This window comes from Haliotis cracherodii, unplaced genomic scaffold, assembly GCF_022045235.1.
Source record: "Haliotis cracherodii isolate W230 unplaced genomic scaffold, xgHalCrac1.p SCAF_17, whole genome shotgun sequence".
NCBI classification, from domain to species: Eukaryota; Metazoa; Mollusca; class Gastropoda; order Lepetellida; family Haliotidae; genus Haliotis; species Haliotis cracherodii.
This window is the reverse complement of record NW_027266272.1, coordinates 27,175,858-27,196,029: the sequence shown is the minus strand read 5'-3', so window position 1 is coordinate 27,196,029 and position 20,172 is coordinate 27,175,858. Positions and strand designations below refer to the sequence as shown.

At 41.2% G+C, this 20,172-nt stretch overlaps 1 protein-coding gene across 5 annotated transcripts in view; it reads right to left on the bottom strand.

Moving 5' to 3' along the window:
- LOC139465029 (E3 ubiquitin-protein ligase HECW2-like) overlaps positions 1-20,172 on the bottom strand; it is a 76,692-nt gene that overhangs the window by 34,467 nt on the left and 22,053 nt on the right. For 3 of the 5 annotated variants that reach the window (XM_071246699.1, XM_071246702.1, XM_071246700.1), the window contains exons 5-14: positions 19,771-19,840; positions 16,909-17,072; positions 12,628-12,776; positions 11,820-11,917; positions 9,143-11,110; positions 8,222-8,326; positions 5,320-5,470; positions 3,987-4,078; positions 3,212-3,336; positions 221-303 (exon numbers count right to left, since the gene is read on the bottom strand). In XM_071246699.1, coding sequence (XP_071102800.1) covers positions 221-303; positions 3,212-3,336; positions 3,987-4,078; positions 5,320-5,470; positions 8,222-8,326; positions 9,143-11,110; positions 11,820-11,917; positions 12,628-12,776; positions 16,909-17,072; positions 19,771-19,840 — 3,005 coding nt within the window. The remainder of the gene's footprint in view (positions 1-220; positions 304-3,211; positions 3,337-3,986; positions 4,079-5,319; positions 5,471-8,221; positions 8,327-9,142; positions 11,111-11,819; positions 11,918-12,627; positions 12,777-16,908; positions 17,073-19,770; positions 19,841-20,172) is intronic. The other 2 variants (XM_071246701.1, XM_071246703.1) reach the window with 1 other exon arrangement.

Sequence of the window (20,172 nt, the reverse complement as noted above, 5' to 3'; positions counted from 1 at the left end):
TTGAACAATATATCTGCAATATCACAGCCGGACAGCTGTTACATGGGAGAAAATGTGGCCTTGGTGAAAGCTGAATACCTCTACAAGGTTCCCCAGAAGACTAGACTAACAGGGTGTGGACTGATGAAGTATCACATCTTTTTCATTCAAATGCTTTAAACAAAATGTTGAAGTCAACATGCTTTTATATCAACTCAGATCAAGTACAGACTTTACAAACCTTTCAAAAGCGTTCTGGTCACGTCGGATGCGAGTGATCATGTGCTTCAGAGTTCCGTTCCGGTTGTAATCTGCCATTGCAGCCTGTAACAACAAGTGACTCTCACAGAATAGATTCCCTACAGGGCATGGACAGACAGAAAACAATGTGCAGCACTTCCAGTCTCATTAAAATCAGATCTTAGTTCTCGTTATCACTAAACAATGATCTGAGGACATCCCATTACGGGTCACGTCAGAACGACCTTTCATGCAACCAATCAGAGCGTCGCTTACCAGATCATGAAAGTGACAGTCGAAATGTGTTTTCTAATCATGCAACCACAATATATTTAACACGGGGTATTCCGAACGACAGTTACAGGTATTATGATTATATCCATACAATCTAGGCCATCTATAAGCCATTCCAGCATGTGTCTCTTATCAGTTTTAAACTTTTTAATCGAGAATACGTCAAAATATGTTTCGAAGCATAGTTGCCAGTTTGAAACTAGTGTTGTAAAGCTCGAGAAAGCTGCCATCTGATTGGCCAATGTTGATTTCTTGTCAGTCATTTCATTGGTCGGACAAAATTTGCGAAAGGTCGTTCTGACGTGACCCGTAATGGGATGTCCTCAGATCTTTGTTTAGAGGTAGCGAAAACTAAGATCTGATTTTAATGAGATTGCAGCACTTCTTACCAAGATGCTTGATTGTCTCACATTACTATCTTTCTGAGACAAGGGAGTTAACTGAATTAGCCCTGTTTCCACCCTTGCCGAATGAGGCTGGAAATCCTGGGCTCGATCGTAGAGCCACCAGTGGATATTACAAGTTATGTCCCTTTTATGTCTCATAGATCTTTATTGTAATAAAATGGGATTTACTTCACCTAGTGCATCACATCACGTGAACCCCTTGAAATTAAAACATGAAAAGATTTTCATGCTCTGCAAATCCTGCAATTGAACAAATTCAGCACGGCAGTTGCGATGTTGTTTATGAACTGGATGTCGATATCGTTAAGTGATTTTCATTAGACTATGCATAGACTCCTTAGTGCAGCCAAAACATAACTCCATAATTCCAGCCTAGTTTACAACTTTTAAAGTCACTTAACTCGCTTGCCTCGGGGAGATGCACAAAAGATGCAGACAGTAAAATATTCGCACAGATAATGCATCCTAGATCATTCAGCATTTTTTCCATTCGAATATATGATAACTATCCTGGATTCTTTTACAACTATAACTTCATTTTACTAACTATTCATTTTCCACTTTCATTACTAACACTTTTATGTTGAGGAGAGGTGAAATGGAGTGTAGGTGAGGTGAAAGGGGGTTTAACGTCGCGTCCACGATTATTGCACTTATATAGCGACGTTCATGCACGTGTGTGTGTGCGTGCGTGCGTGAGTGTGTGGGTGTGGCTGCTTGTACTAGAACGGACTGATGCCGATTTATAGTGCTAGCCCACTGAGATACCATGCCGCAGTTTAACATGAATACCCCACTCAGACATAGTATACTGACTCCGAGCCGACCAGTCCTTGTTTTAGCCCCTTAATGCCGAGTGCCAGACAGGGTAACAACAAGTACCATCTTTTAATGTCTTTTGGTATGACGCGGTCGGGGATCAAACCCCGGACCTTCCGCTCCCCAGGTGGTCGCTCTACCACTAGACCACAGAGGCGGTCTTGAAATGGAGTGTAACATCACGTTCAACATGATTTTACTCCTTAATTGATATGCATGCATGCAAGTGTGTGTTTGCCACAGAGTAACTGCTCTTTTGGATAATAGTTCGGAAAAGATGTTTTAGAGTTTAAGATGGGGTAAGGGAGTCAGTTCTTGTGCTAAAGAAATGTGTAATTTAACTGGACAGCTATTTTTAGCATCATGTTGTCCGACCCATCTTCCCGAGGCAAACGTGTCCACTAGCTTATATCAAAGACTAGTTTGTACCCATGCAAAATCAAGGCCACATTTCTCGGCTTGACCCTGGCGCCACCTGGCGTAGATCACGAGTTGTGCCCCTTTCAGTGAAAACATGATATCTCGTATAGCTTCACAAAGATGTCAACTACCATAGGCAACGACCTAAAAAAACATTCGCGATTTCATCCCTGACACAAAAACAAAGGCAATCGTCGGGGGGTTTAAAGATGAAAAAACAAATTTGTATCAACAAAGACAGGCAGCAGTAAATCCAGTCGTGGATGTGGATTTTGTAAAACATTCTCTGATTGGTCTATCGATATGTGCGACAGTCCAAACATATTTAACACAGGAAAGTGGGCTTGATGTGGCAAGGGTGGAAACAAGACTTTGATAAAAAGGCTAGTGGATGCTCTTGCCTCAGGAAGATGGTCCGAACCGGGCTCAAACCTAAACTATGGCAGTAAATGATTTGAGGGTATGTTTAGCATTAGTGAGTGAGTGAGTGAGTGAATATGGTTTTACGCCGTTTTAGCAATATTCCAGCAATATCACGGTTGGGGACACCAGAAATGGGCTTCACACATTGTACCCATGTCGGGATTCGAACCTGGGTCTTCGGCGTTACAAGCGAACGCTTTAACCACTAGGCTCCCCGACCGCCCGTTTAGCATTAGAGATTTGAAATATACAGTATTAATAAACACACTGGAAAATAAAAGATGCAGATTATATGGCTTTTCACTGCTTTTTGTGTGTAAAGATGTCATATTTTTATCCACATCAGAATAACAGATTGGTATATTTTCTTGAATAATGACCATGCTGACTGATTCTCATCCAAAACGTTTTTAAGACATTCTTACATTGGTAGAAGAAAATCCTATCAAAAGTTCATCTCATGGAAATGTCTTTATTTATGCCATGTCTCCAGCAAAGTTCCCTCCGCCATATAGCTGGAATATTGCTGAGTGCGGCATTAAACAACAAACCAACCAATCAACCAACCAGCAAAGTCCCTGCATAAGTGACATATGATTGATGACCCTGTGTAAAGGAATGCTACTCACCTCATTTGCCTGCAACATAGGGAAGAAGTCTGGTCGTGTAAGAAACTTGATGGCAGGCAGCTTGTGGATGGTTCTCTCTGCTAGCGGCATGGCCTGGGGGGAACTCTCCGTAGATGCAGGTGCGGCTGTAGTACAGAGGAGGGAACTCATGGTAAGAATTGCAGAACATGTTTGCATAGGTCTTAAACCTGTCTTCCATGACCATGGAATCTTGAATTCTCCAATAAGCGATTTCAATTTTGTGATGTCAAATAATGTCATATTTCTGGACAGCCCCAAAAGACTAGCCCGAATTTGGCTCTCAGCATAAATTTTCAGTACATTTTATTGTTATTATGTGGGCTATTATTAGTTGATCTCATTATGCTCATTAATAGAAAAAAACACTTTACTAGACTTGGGCTTCAGAGTAGTGGTCAAGGTGGCAGACAAAATAATAATAATCAAAAGAGCTGATCTGTATTGGTTTTTAAACCTGCCAAAGTGAACATAATCAAATCCATTTGTGAAAGTGAGTGAGTGAGTGAGTATGGTTTTACTCCGCTTTTAGCAATATTCCAGCAATATCACGGTTGGGGACACCAGAAATGGGCTTCACACATTATACCCATGTCGGAAATCGAACCTGTGTCTTCGGTGTGATGAGCGAACACTTAACCACTAGGCTACCCGACCGCCCCCATTTGTGAAAGGATACCGAATGAATCAGATCCTGTATCATATTGTTGACTGACAACTTGATTCACATCATGGTGGAGGCAATATCTATACATACCTGCTCCAGGTGAAGCTGTGTCCGACCCCGACGATGTGTTCTCGGGGTCAGTCTGCCGACTTGCTGTTATTGTCCTCCGTATACTCTGGTACCTGTAATCAATGACAATCACAATCGATTATCCAGAGTATTATATGTCCATTCTATTTTGATAATGCCTTGGATCCATTTGCTACAATAGCTTCATTCTTGAGTCCATTTCAATGGCATGATGCTAACAATAGCCATCTGATCAAACTGCTCTGTTCCTCCATGATCGGAAAAGTGTTTATATCATCTGTTGGTTGGTTGGTTGTTTTACGCTGCACTCAGCAATATTCCAGCTATATGACGGTGGTGTGTACATAATCGAGTCTGGACCAGACAATCCAGTGATTGATATAATGAGCATCGATCCACGCAATTGGGATCGATGACATGCTTCAACCAAGTCAGCGAGCCTGACCACCCGATCCCGTTAGTCGCCTCTTACGACAAGCATAGTCACCTTTTTCGGCAAGCACGAGTTGCTGAAGATCTATTCTACCCCGGATCTTCACGGGTCTTATATCATTAGTGCGAGCGAGTATGGTTTTACGCCGCTTTTAGCAATATTCCAGCAATATCACGGCGGGGGACACCAGAAACGGGCTTCACACATTGTGCCCATATATCATTAGTATCCGCCTTGCCATGACTCATGCCATCTCATGGGAATACCTGATAGCATCTGAACTTTCTTCCCCATTCTTAAAACTAGTCCATTCTAGCATAGAACTAGCCCTATCTAGATGCGGCAACCGCACCCCTGTGCTGCTCCCTATTAAGGACTATTGTATTGACATGTCACTACTCAGAACTATGGGCTGCCCTGTAATTTGAGATTCAATTCAATGATCATAGGTTTCGGCAACACCTAAGGGACACAACTGTGCACAGCGAATAGCGATTCTTAGAAGACTGTGCCATCTGTGCCATCAGACACTAGTAGTCCAGTCAGTTTACCCAAATATAGACCCAAGCCACCACAAATTGCAACAGAAACGATTTCAACTGATTTACACTTAGAATTGATCCCTTTGTAACATATAAAAAGTCTACCAAAGTCGGAGTGGTGGAATAAGGTCAAATTTGACCCCAAAGGTCAGGGGGGTCAAGGCCATTCTGAAGCACTGATGTGAGATTATGATTTTTCCATTTCTGTTTCAATTGTGTCATGATGCATATCAAATGAAAGCTCTCTTCGTAAGCTTTAAAGAAATATATACTTGGTCAATGTGAGATATATACATCTTTAGACATTTTGATGTGACAGATCAGTTTGTGTGGTCCAACACTTGTACCATGCACCCACCTCCTGTCCAGCTGCTGTCTCTGTTCCGAGCTGATGGTTGGGCGGCGATGAGCAACAACATGTCCGACCTGGGGACGCTGCCACGTTGTTGTTCGGTTGTTGTGATCGATGTAGAATATCCGCCCATGACTGTCGACCCGTGCCTCCCAGCCTGGTGGGGGAGAGGAATTCATATAACAACACCTGAGACACCTGTAATTACTACAACACAGGGTTAATCACTCACATAAGGTGTGACATCACAGAATATACTCAAAGTTAAAAGTAACTGTGCTCTTATTTATCATGTTTATCACATTCTTTTTCCTACAATTTTTATCCCCCTCAGAATGACACACAGCAAACAGCTATTCATACAGTTTGCACATCAGTTTTTCGATTCATACCTCAATGAACAAAAAAAATACAGTCAATCCTTAAATGAACTGGTTACTCTATTTAATCATGTTCTATTTATATATAGCATATCACGATCTCACAAACTGATGATTCAAGTATCATATGTACCAAAGTATCGTTGATATTGTAGGTATCTGTGAATTGTTACAGCCCCATTATCAACATAGGTAAATTCATATGTTCAGTTGCAATAACTTAATACAATCACAGTTACTTTTGCATTTGAGTATACATCCATGTTTGACATTGAAAGATTGCTACATCCACCAAATGTCTACAACAACAGGAAATAGGCAAAACAAAACACAAATATTACTTCATGTCAAATCAGGCAAACAGAGGATCATTTTCAATCAAATAAATATCGGATGAATGAACAAATTCTCTCTTACCATGATGGCACTGTTGATCAGTGTACTTGTCAACTTCTATAAAACTTGTGTATTTTAAAACAAAATTTAGACACACCCATTCCTTCACCGAGACACATAGAAATACAGTGGAATCTGTCTAAACTGGACTTCCTTCATTCCGGATTCCAGTCTCAAGTCCTGTAATTTATCTTGTAAATGATCCGGTCTCTTATCTGGATAAACTTTCCACATATCTCACTTGCACATCTGGTAAGATGTTCAGTTAAAATTCTTTCACAACATAGATTGATGCCGAATATTACTGGGTATAGGCCAAGATTGAAACTAACTTTGGTAAACAAACCAATCAAACAGTTCCAATTAATAGTGAGTGAGTTGGGTTTAACGCCCCTTTTAACAGTATTCCAGTTATATCATGGCGTTTCAGCTTAATGTGGGAGGAAAGCCTGAAGTGATGCAGGTCTCAGACGTTAACCACTTCGGTGAAACCCACAAGCAGGGGTGTGGTGCTGACAAACCTAGAAACATAATCAGGGCGAACCGGGATTCGAACCCACAATCAAAGGTTTCTGGCGTGCCCAAGGGACGCAACTCTGAACAGCGAATCGCTGCGCCTTAGACGACTGGGCCACCCATGCCCCCAGTTACATTTAATAAGAATTGAAAGTAAATATGACTGTCAAGATTAATTTTGTTTGAATAACAGCCTTTACTTTTACGGTCAGGTCAACTGATGATGACTGCAAAGCTTCCAAGAGTTCTTTTATGAGCTGACAGGTGTTTTGATTGTAAATATGCAACATTAACTGTGAAGAACCATATCTGCTGTACAAGGCAGCATGTGCAATGTAAAAATGTCAGCTGATCCCAGAATGGTATTATATTGTGTAGGTTGGCTGCTTCAATATCTTTAATATTGACTGCACATTTTGTGTGAGACTCCAAAGGAAGCTAGAATCAGATTCCTGTCAAATCTAAACTGCTGTCTAAACCAGACTTAAACCCGGTCACACGCAAGTCTGGCTTGTACAGATTCCACTGTATATCAAATCAACTAAAAGAAGGGAGATAACAAATACTGTGTTCCAGGATGGCAGAGGGACAAAGTTGGTGGCATCAAGGGACTGACACAACAGAGTTACACTACGGTGCTTGACACTGATCAACTCTCATTTCACAACCCTGCGTGACTGCAGAGAGACACTTCCAGCAATGATGGCTTCCTAGAACACCCCTTCCCCTTCCACAAAGTGATCTTAGCACTACAAGTGCGGTAAGTTCCATTCTTTAACCATGACTTATGATCATCAGAGCACTAAGATCACCAAGTTTAGCACAATGACTCCTAAGTCACTTTGTGGAATGGGGCCTTGAAGACTCATTCCACAAAAACGATCTTAGTGCTACAACAATTGTAAGTCTTTTGGGGATGTAAGTACAGTTACAATTATCTTAGCACAAAGATCACTTTGTGGAATGAGACTCAACATCTTCATAACGAGTGTATTACCTCTCCATTCTATTTTGATATACGCCCTGGACACATTCACAATCATGTCTTTCGTTTGAGTCGGGTTTCAATGACATGATGCCAAAAATAGCCAGCCAATCAAATCACCCCGTTCTTTCAACAAGCGATAATATAACCAGTGCTCGACTCACCTTGTTGCATACTGTCTCAAATGAAACTGAGAACAAAAGATAAGGAAAATACTCCGGAAAACATTTTTCCAAGTCATTAGTGTTCCGATTTGATTAAATGAATCGAGGGCTCACTCGTACAAGGCCACAATTTTTAAATCATATCTATTGAACTCTCGATCATAAAGGTCCTTTTAGCAGTTGTTTAATCTTCCGATGATTTCAAACTAATGGGCGAGAGAAACTCTATGCAAAGTTGATGATAAGAGAGATGGAGATGGTGACATGATTTCCAAAATGAAGCCACGGTGGCAAATGTGTCCAGTGTGTTCATCAAAACAAAATGAAGACATAATACACTGGTTAATCGAGGATGAGGCCCCAGGCGCTGAACAGTTCAGTCTGATGTCAGATTACTTAAATTATTTCCTCTGCAAGAGGTGACCCCTCATGAGCCACACAGAGTGATGAGACAAGTGGTAACTTGCCATTGATACCTTTAGGAAGAGGCTCTTCACCAGGGGGTGGTTCTATACGGTGATACTTAGGTTTCCTTGCTGGGACTTTCGGCAATGCTGCGTCGTTGTCACTTACTGGAAAGGCACATATATATTTATCAAAGTTAAAAAGCAATAGGCATGAGAAACATGTAGCCAGTCAAAGCCTATATCTATATACTACTCAAAAGAAGTAAAGGAACATTTCAATTTTTCATACAGTAGTTAATCGGTCATGTTTGGTGGGTATTGCAACACACATCTCCCTAAATAAGGTGAGTGAGTGAGTGAGTTGGGTTTTAACATCGCTTTTAACAGTATTCCAGTTATATCGCGGCGTGTCAGCTTAATGTGGGAGGAAAGCAGGTCTCAGGCGTTTTACCACTTCAGTGAAACCCACGAGCACGGGTATGGTGCTGACAAACCTAGAAACATAATCGGGGCGAACCGTGATTCGAACCCACAATCATAGGTTTCTGGCGTGCCCAAGGGACGCAACTCTGCACGGCGAATCGTGGCGCCTTAGACAACTGGGCCACGTGTGCCCCCTCCCCACATAAGGGTGTTCATTAACTTGTTTTGAGTAGTATACATGTAAAAGAGTAAGTCACTTTAATCTTAACAATGCCTTGAACAGCACTGACCAGTAAGCACTCAAATTGTATCAGCAATACTTCTTGTGCAACATGTACCATGGTTAAGTTAAACTTTAAAAACATAAAATATATATATGTGTGTGAATGCATGTGTATGTGTGTGAATGCATGTGCATGTGTGTGAATGCATGTGCATGTGTGAATGCATGTGCATGTGTGTGAATGCATGTGTGTGAATGCATGTGTATGTGTGTGAATGCATGTGTATGTGTGTGAATGCATTTGTATGTGTGTTAAGGTGGTGGCAGGGTCCTACCTGAAGATGCAATGCTCGTCCTCTGCCCAGGTGATGCTGAGTCTGGGTTTCGCGGTTGCCACACAGCACTAGCACCTGGGGGCGTTGACTCACCCACTGCCCCACCTTGTGACCGGGCACCTCCGTCTACAGAGTCTCTATCATGTCTGTTTTTCCTGCCCTGGGTGGGGACAACATGGCTGCCTGTGTTTGCTTGACTGACCTGAGGTGTGGGACCACTCTGACTACTGCTGGGGGTCACATGACTACCTTGACCTCCCTGCGTCGCTTGACCGGCCTGCGGGGAGGCCTCGGCCCCGACTGACGCACCGTCACAACCTTCTGTATAACTAGCTGCCATGCTGCCGAGTCCAGATTCCGAAGGCGGACCTTCATTCTTTGGACTGCCGGACTTCTCTCTCTGTTTCTGAGTCCATATCTGCAAATGTTGAGCAATCTGCTGTCTGTTTTGTTGCTTCTCTTCATCAGACAGTATCCGGTTCCTAGGATGAATGCGGGGTGGGGAGGGGGATGCGTTGTGGAAACTGGAGGACCTTTGGGGAGAGGAACCATTGACACTGCGTGTCTTTGAACACTTATGATGCTCTTCTCCACAATCTCTGTCACCATGTTTACAGTCTGACGGTGAGATTCCATCCATGGACTGACTCTCTAAGCCACCAGTCCGACGCAGTTTCGGATGGGATCTCGCGGTTTTGGGCTTAGAAGTAGCCGATTCTATCGAGGGTATTAATGCTAATTGGTCCGAGAGCGTAGGAACTGAGTTCCGACTACGAGGGTGATCAGGTATATGAACATGAGATGAGCTTGTTGCTGCAGCTGCACTTAATCGTCTGACATCTCCCTTTGTGTGATGCACATCGGGTCTTTGTGGGGTCGTCTGACCTTCTGAACTCTGACCCCAAGGAAACACTTCCTGGTCACCACTGTTCACAGGAGTTATACTTCCACCCTCAGCACCTAAAATATCCGTTATCTCATTATGAGAATTTTCTCTTGAGCCAGCAAAGGCTTCAAGGCTGTTAAAACTAGATCTATCAGCATCCTCGTCTTGTGACCCTGGTTGAGTTGGCCCGGTATTTCCTTGCATGTGGACAGGGCTGTATGTCCGAGGGGGAAGGGGAGGGGGTTCTAGTGCATCTACAGGGGCAGTATCACAAATAGAATTTGGGGATGGGGGAGCAACACCAGCTTTCTTATCAGTCTTTCTGGGAGGGATGGGAGGAGCGCGCACTCTTGGCGGAAGGGGGGGTGCCTTATTTTTAGCTATATATGTCCTGGGGGGTAAAGACGGAGGCTCAGATCCTTCTCTTGTGGGGCCAGATCGGCTTGATTCGGGTGACCATGAATTTTGAGAATCTCCGATGGACACAATACTTGCACTAGCACTGAGAGTCTCAACCTCCCTATCAGTCTCCGACATGCCCTCCGTACTGGGAGTCAGAGTGTCAGAGTTACTTCCATCGAGATCATAATTATCATTGGTCACCACTGACCCCAGTTCAGTTTCACTGTTCTCCTCTCCTAACTGACTGTCGCTGCTGTTGTGTAACGTAGTAGAGGCCATGGAGGTTGTGTATGTGATAGATCCTCCGGAGTTATCGCTAGACGACACGATGGATAATGAGGTCCCCGAATCCGAGCTGTCTGTCTGACTGTGGTAGGAGCCACACACAATGTTCGGCACAGCCGATAGACTAGGTAGGCTCCCGTTAATGCTGTCTTGTTCTTCCTGCTCGTTGTGGGTCTCGTCTACTATCCGACCTTTCGACATGTTGAAGAGTGACACTTTTGGCTCGTTTGTTTGCTGGTCCACTGGCTGGGTGCTGCCAGGGGACAGGCCTGGGTCCGTGTGGCGGTGCCGATGGTGGTTCACTTTTCCGGTTGGCGGAGTGACATCAGAACTGAGGTCGGCAGGCAAGGAGGTTTTCCGCGGATGACTTCGTTTCCGTTTGGAGGATTCGTGGCCTGTATCAATTAAAAATTTATAGTTTTGTTTCAGAAAAAGTATGGTTTTGCCTTGGTTTTAGCAATATACCAGTGTTATCATGACATCATACACCAAATGCCTCAAGATGGTAGATATAAATTATATAATCATATATTAATTCTTCAGTGAGTATAACGGAAAATATCAATACGCAAGGGTTGTATTGTGATACATGTATTGCTGACGGCCGAATTGCAATGTATTGGTATACATGTTAAATTGCACACCCCTAGTGAATACTGTGTAAATCTGTGTATAACTCCACAAAAGCAAAAACACATATTGAAGACAATTTTAATAAATATTTATTTGTCAAAAATAATATAGTTCAGCACAACAATGCAACACAAGCCCCATCCATTCAATTATCAGCCAATCTGGAAACAGTTGTCTGTGTGGCTTAATTATGCTTTGGGATCAGGTGGTCAGGCTCGCTGACTTGGTTGATGCTTGGATCGATGCTCATGATATCTATCACTGGATTGTCTGGTCCAGACTCGATTATTTACAGACCGCCGTCATACAGATGGCATATTGCTGAGTGCGGCATTAAACGACAAACCAACCAACTGATAATGTTTTGGTTTACAGAAACATAAATGAAAACATTTGGCTCTGTTAGCCAATGAAATGCCATGGAATCACTTGCAATATATTTATAGATAAATACATCGTCAAAGTTCCTACCTGAAAGGATTAACTGAATGTTGGCCTTAAACTTGAGCATGCCTGTCACATTGTCAGACGGGTTGCGTCTGTTCAGATCAAGGCTAAAAGAAACAGGGCTGAAAAAGGGGAAACAATCATTCAGTATAAACATATCTATCAGAGAGTTTACTCAGATTAATACTCTTTATTAATTCAAATGAATCATTAATAAGGTGAATACATCATAAGTTATAGGCTGTATCTGTGTGGCCCCGATCCTACTCAAAGGATATTCTCTGAGGGATAAGTCTATAAATTATTATGTAGTTTCATTTACATGCGTTAAGACATTTACCTTACTATCAAGGTCATTATCATCTACCACAATGTGATAAAAATGAGATGAGAAGAACTTATTTGTTGCCATATTGCCAAACAGGTGAGGTGAGGTGAGGTGAGGTGAGGTGAGGTGAGGTGAGGTGTGACTTAATGATTACTGCACTTACATCGTGACTTCATGTACAGCGTTAGAAATTGGCACTAGTCCTATAATCCTTGCCAAACTGCCCAACAGTTAAGGTATCATGAGGACTAGTAGAAATTTGCTATATGTTATCATTATATGTACTAGTGGATTAAAAATGTTAGTTTCCATCGCTGAACATGTGCATGTGTATGTGGCTGCTAATTTCAGTCCAGACAGCACAAATTGACTGGGCCTATTTCAAGCAAATTTCCCTTTGAACCAGACTCCAAACTAAGCTAAGGTGGCGAATGGGTACAGGGTCTATCTAAAGGAATGGGGGACATGGTACACAAGAAACTTGAGGATGCCAGTATAACCTACCTTGGGCCTTGTGCCACTTTATCCAAGATTCTCTGCACCGAGACGGTCGACTTGCCCAGGAAACGGCTGATTGTGGGTCGACTCTTAGCAAACTTGTCCTTCACCTCAAAATCCAGGATGTCAGACATCAGAACGTCAATGTTGAAAATCTGTGGGAAAAGATATCTTTACATGGCATTTTCATAGAAGTTGTGAAGACAGGGTTGCAACTATAATAATAATAATAATAATAATAAAAATAGTCCATTTGTGTGGCACCATGTCCATGATGGTTATCAAAGCGTTAACATTATTACCCCGGTCATTGGGTCAGTGTGCACTAAATTTTCATTCTCAGCTCCCTGGGGAGTATACAACTCAAGCTGCCTGTGAGGTGCCACATTGACATCTTATCCAACCAGGTACCCATTTACTGCTTGGTGAACAGAGGCAATCTCCATCAGTCATGAGGTGTAACCACGGTAACAATAGCATGAGTCCTTATGCCGCTTTTAGGCATATTCCAGCAATAAAACTGAGGGAGACAGCAGACGTGTACCCTTGTGGGGAATCGAACCTATGTCTTCCGTATGACAAGCGAACCCTCTGACCACAAGTGTGCCTCACCACCCGTAACAACGCAAGACATAAAATAGAGCATATAAAACAGAACAAACATTAAATGATGTATTATTTCACAATTATGAACATTATTATAGCTATTCCTTTTTATTTTTGTAGGTGAAAATGAGAGTGTCAATGCAGATTAAACTTGAAAGATGTACATGATTTTAAATTGCGTTGATTGAATGTTGATGTGATATCTATGACAACTATGCAAGAATATCACGGAATCACGGCCAAAGTAAATCCCTGCCCATGGTGGGACATCGAAGATGGGTCTTCGGAGTGAAGAGTGAACGCTTTAACCACTAGGCTAACCCACGTCAACTTAATGTCACCACAAACTTAAAGCATCGTATTGTATTTGTTTGCTAATCAATGTTTAAGCAGCTTCATATTATGATCTACTTCCACAATAGTGTTTCATTACAACGCTGCAACACTGAACAAGCATAGGATACTGGAGACTGTTCTGACCTGCAATCGTCATGGACGAGTCAAGGAAGCATGAGAAAACTGAATCTGACTGCCCAAATAGACATGTGTTTGGTGTAATAATTTATATGACTTCTTTCCAAATCATAGAGCCACGTTACTCAAACTGCATAGTTGTCATGGTTGTACCCGGAAATATTTCCCAACTGTCGTGGCAAGCATTTGAAACACTTCAGGACAAACCATTAATCACCATTTGCTAAAATAGTAGAAATAAAATATTGAAAGTATGATGTGTTTATAAGGCTATATTCATATGTGGTAGACATTTTTATTAAGTTATTTATTGAACTTTCATGCAAAACTGTAGACATGTTGACTAATTTCTGTATGTTTGTGTTGTGAAAATCTGTCCTGACACACGTCTGCCCTGGGATATATAAAGCACCACCATTCTACAGTTACATCAAATTATTGGGCCACACCATTTTGAATTTCTTAACTTGTATTCTTTTTCATAAAACATGCTAATAAACTATAACCTGCAGCAGTGTCTGCTCTGGCTTAAATTTTCTTGGGTCACTTGGACTCCTTCATCATAAAATTAGGGGTCCCAAACAAAAATGGATGGGTGCAACCTATAGCACTGTAATATAACATTATCAACAGAACACAGACGTGAAAAATCAGAAATATTTGCGCAACTGCAAAATGTCATCAAACAGGCAAAGTGAGAGAAAGGTTCACATCAGGGTGCATCCTGATCTCATGACCATGATGACCAAGAGGTTTACATTAAGGAAAAACAATTTCTTAAAATGGAAATTTGATATTAATGAATATTTTAACACAAAATTATCCATGTTAATGTCTAACTTCATAAATGAATAGGCAGTACACGCCCGGGTCATCAGCAATTGGTAAGGGGCCATTGGGACAGACATTTGTGAATGTCTATATCTAGATCTACCAATGGTGTGAATGTCTATATCTAGATCTACCAATGATTTGAAGTTTATGGATTCAGTCAAGTTCAATGGCTGTTCTGATGCTGCTGTATTGAGTAGTGAGTTCATGTCATAACTGTGACAATTACATTACATCAATGAGTCATGACATAATCGGCATATCAAACGTTTTTTAGTAAGCATGGTAAGAGTGTGTTCAGGATCCAGCATTTCCTTGATAAATCTAGTCAACATATTTCAGGTGCTATAAATGTTTAAACATGTCAGTTACACTGATTACTGTTCTGGCAAAATGTGTTTTGCAATTCTTAATATAACTCACAAAAGAATGAATTATTAACGGCTGGATAAGTCTGTTGTAGAATAACTAAATATTCAGAGTCAGCTAAATTAAAACAATGCCTACATTAGTACATTTAAGTGTTCGCTATTGTTCTTTATCATATACAGTATCGCGTTATCGATAAATCTCGTAATCCACACACCCTGTCGACTGTTTACGTATGCAAATCTAAGCATGATATTTCATCACATGATCGAATACAGGACTCGTTGCGGTATGTCACGGCTACTTGCAAGTATACACATGTTAATTGTTTATGATAGTTTCTGGGATGTTTTTGAAGAGGAATTACCCCTACATCCATTTGAAATTGATTAGAAAAGAACCCATTTGTTTGGACGAAGACCTATGCATACTGATTATGCAAAATACAAAACAGGAAGTGATGTAAACCACATAATCCACACAGCCTTACTGCGGTAAGATTTGCCAATGACAGTCAGATCTACTTTGTTTACCGAACTTGGTTAAGAAAATCAGCATCTTTCATTTCTAATTTATGTGTCAGAAAAGTTGAACAAAGAGCAACAAACATTTTGCACATTACATATTTAATACGTTTGCAAGTGTGCCCCATTACGATCCATTATATATTAACTACCGCGAAAATATAGCGCACCATCCTGCATGGTCACCTGATCTCGCAGGTCACTGTTACCACGTTCTGAAGTATATACCCTTGATGTGCCTGGCTTTTTTTAGTTTGACACGAAGTCGTGATGTTTTCGACCAATCACCAAGCTAAAAGAATTACGAATGTATCCGAGCGGCTAAATATGCGGCAGATGATTGGCTGAAGCAAACCTACGGACTATAGCGAACATTAATACATGCAAAACCGAAACTACATCCTGGTTTGGGTATTATGTCGTAAGAAGGGACAGAATAATGAAACTGGTTTGATTTAGCAAACAGAAGTGTTAATCAACATGCTTCGCTGTCTTTTTTGGCAATAAATACCGTAATGCAAAGACGTACGGCATTGATTTACAATAACAGTGGCCATTTGATATGAAATTAATAATGGTCCAGTCACTGCGTCCACGAGACCCGCACATGTTACGCAGATGCGTTCAGACTCATATTCCGGCGTCCAAGATGTAAAAACGCGCTCTTCATCCAACAATGCTGCAGGGTTAGAGATTAATTACCGTATTCGAAGTAATAAGCTCCCTGCACTAATAACGGCCCACAGCAATATTTGCTAATATATTGGCTAGTGAACAATCCCGATTAGCACCCTTCCGATTGATCAATGTACACAAGACTTATTTATTCGCATATAATAAACACTCGTGCGTTATATGCACCCTTAATTATGGGTAATTAAATTCTGGAAAAATATATCTGTCGTATATAAACATTTGAAGCTGTCAGCATAAACCACGAAATTTACAATCTTTTAACTCTGTTTTTTCAACAAAATAATATACTAATAAGAGCCCTCTATTTCTAATTTTGAGACTGCCCTGGGTGCGTATTACGTCAAGTGAGTGAGTGAGTGAGTATGGTTTTATGCCGTTTTTTACGCTGTTTTTTACGCCAATATTCCAGCAACATCACGGTGGGGGACACCAGAAATGGGCTTCACACATTGTACCCATATCGGGAATCGAACCCGGGTCTTCGGAGTGACGAGCGAACGCTTTAACCACTAGGCCGCCCGACCGCCCCTGTATTACGTCGAATACGGTACTACTTTCTGTGGTCCTCAAGAATGATCTGCTATAAATTTGCCATCCACCCAATGGTAAAGTGGTAGTCATCAAGGACATGTCACTAGTCCTTTCTGAATTTTACTAGACCAGACTAGCGTACTAGTTCATTCTGAACACTAAATCCCCCTGCAAAAGATGTCCAGAAGATATCCTTAACTTCACCTGATCATGACCTAACCAAGACATAGATGCTATACAACAAGTTGATCTCTACCTGGCCATTCCACTTTGGGTTAGTCGTGTTCTGTTCAATGGACGACCTCATCTCCTTCATATGGTGAGTTTGTTGTTCCTCCGTCTTCCCAGGGATGACCAGCAGCTTCACATAGGGATCGGGGTTAAAAAACATGCCCTTCTTCAGATTAGCTGCTTCCATATCTGGAGAACAAATGGAAATAGTTCTCGCATGAATACAACTTTACAATAGGAGTAATGAAAATAATCAAAGTAAAACATTTTCAAAAGAAGTCATGAGTGAGTGAGTGAGTGAGTGAGTGAGTGAGTGAGTGAGTGAGTGAGTGAGATGCTTAAATGATGTAGACATTTACCACTTTGGTAAAACCATGACCACAGGTATAGTGCTGACAAAGCTAGCAATATAATCTGGGCATATCTGGGATATGGACCCACGACCACATTTTATGCACGACTTGGGGCACAACTTGGCACAGCGAATGAACAAAGAATGAAATGTGAAATAATCGTGAGAAAGCATGCAAATCCTAAGCAGACTACAACTACTTGGCTTTCTAGCCAAATATAGGCTGACCAAATCTCAAAATACAAACCTAAACTTTATGCTTCTGAGAACCCCAACAGCATAGAGAGAGTCTAGAGTCTACTCTAACGTTTGACATTATATCTGTGAGTTGAGTCAAACAGCGAAAGTGTCTTTGTGTAATATCATTAAAAATTGTCAAATTAAAATTGGTTTTGAATGAATAAAATCATAATTTGACTGACAACTGGTGCGAGCCAATTTCCCCCTTCCTCATGGTCATAGTTTTATGTTACAGATTCTTCATCATCAGATAAAAAAATATTAGGCTTGCCTAAAAACTACTTTCAGTAAACCGAAAAATTTCCTGTCTGAAAACTCAAGTTTCATGGTTAATTCAAACCGGACAAAAAAGGAGTTAATGTTGAAAATGGCTGAAACAAGGTCATCGATTGTCACCATGTAGTAATCAACTGATAATTACATATCAGGGCTTGATTTAAGGAATTTGATATAACTTACACCTTGTGCAAGTTAGCATGAAAAGCTTGCTGCACCAGACAAACCAGGTTGCATCCTGCTTCCATAAATAGGATATGGTTGCATTTTTCAATAATGGGTTGCACTGGAGTGCTAAATCCAGCCTTGGTTATGATCAATAATAATTTCCTCCTTGCTAATAAATTATTCAGAACTGCATAACCTGTATAGTCACACAAGAATGATCTTTAAAATATTGTTGGATTGATTTATCTTGGTTATCTACTGACTAGACATTGATGGAATTGATTAGCCTTAAAAGTTACCATACAGGGAACATCCGTACTTCACAGACGCTAAGACTGGGTGGCTGAGTGAGTGAGTGAGTGAGTGAGTGAGTGAGTGAGTGAGTGAGTGAGTGAGTGAGTGAGTGGGTGAGTGAGTGAGTGGATGGGTTTGAGTGAGTGAGTTTGAGTGAGTGAGTGAGTGGATGGGTTTGAGTGAGTGAGTTTGAGTGAGTGAGTGAGTGAGTGAGTGAGTGGGTGGTTGGTTGGATGGGTTTGAGTGAGTGAGTGAGTGAGTGGATGGATTTGAGTGAGTGAGTTTGAGTGAGTGAGTGAGTGAGTGGATGGGTTTGAGTGAGTGAGTGAGTGAGTGAGTGAGTGAGTGAGTGAGTGAGTGAGTGAGTGAGTGAGTGAGTGAGCGAACCTGACCACCCAATTCCGTAAGTCGCCTCTTACAACAAGCAGTCAGCTCTTACCACAAGCATGACATCTATCCAGGCCCAGATCCCTCACAGTGGAGTTGATGATGCAAGCAGTGATAACCTGCTGTCAGGGGCACAATAACACACAACCTCCCGTGTAACAGCAAGCTGTCCTCCCTTTCCTCCGGCCATCCCAATGGTATTCATGGCAGCCATTTGGACCATGCAATCACCATCTTAGGTAACACGGATAACATCAGAAACATCAACATCACCAACATTAGTGTGCTAAACCACTAGTTTGAGTTGATAAATTTTTCTTCAGCCTGGTAAGTTCACCTCATAGTGACAGTCAATTTCATCACACAAATATTTAGAAAGTGATGCTAAGAACCGCAATCAGAACACACATTGTGTCATTCTTGATTAGGCTAAAAAAAATAATAGTCTTGTGTCCTCGCACTGCCCACATGATCATAAAGTTCATTGCACGTTACATTTTTGTTTTTCATTTTCAATTTTATTTTGTGCATTGTTTTTAAATGTTAGGATTAATATATTTTTTTTTAAATGGACATAAAAACAAAACGTGCGGCAGACTTTATGATGATGCGGGTGGTGCCTGAGAACCAAGACATTTATTTTTTTTTAGCCTTATACAGTGGATTATATCTGTATCGTATTATGATAAATACCCTGGACCCATTTACAACCATAGCCTCATTTTGGTAGTGATGTCACCTCTCATATCACCAACGTAGCACAGATAATTTTTCACTTGACATCAAATCAACAACTAATGACATACCTCTTCTGAACTGGAGTTTTGCAAAGATGTACAAAAATTGCGGCCACATCCGAGCAATCACTTTATGTATTTTAAAAAAAAATGAGTTTTAGCTGGAAAAGATGTTTTCCTGAGAACTAAGACAAGGGAAGGCAGTCTATATGACAAGACATTCAGGTTGTATTTGCAACAGCAGGCAAAAGTTAAGAGGAATAAAGGTGATATGGCTGTGTGTATGAATCGTCAAAGTGTTTAATAAAATGGAGATATGATACACTGGATAAGTGATAAAGAGTCTGAGTTGGTACTAGATATCTGTCCCCACAGGCAGATCGTGACTTGTTGTATGAAGCAACCTCGCTTATCAATGTTCACTGGAACTCACCTGTGATGAGAACCTTGAATTGTGTGTTGTCCTGTAGCGGAATTGTTTCTCCATTTACAGTCTGACTGCCCTGAAAACATCAAAGGAAAAGTATAGCCTCATGACTTCCAATTTCATATCTACATACACAACTATCACAATATTGAGATTCAAAAGATGAAATATGAGCTCACATATCAACATATCTAGTCAATAAAAGTCAATCAGCAGAGAATGAGTGGACTCTGTTGTAAACTAGGGTTGGGACAGGAAACTCGGGTTGGGTGGTTCTTGAGCAGGATCCAGGTACCCACACAACAATCCGGTAATTATTTACGTGATACACTGGTTAATTATATTAAACATAAAAAACTCAATGGTTTCACTACAAGTACTACTACACTACTACATATGTTCACATTT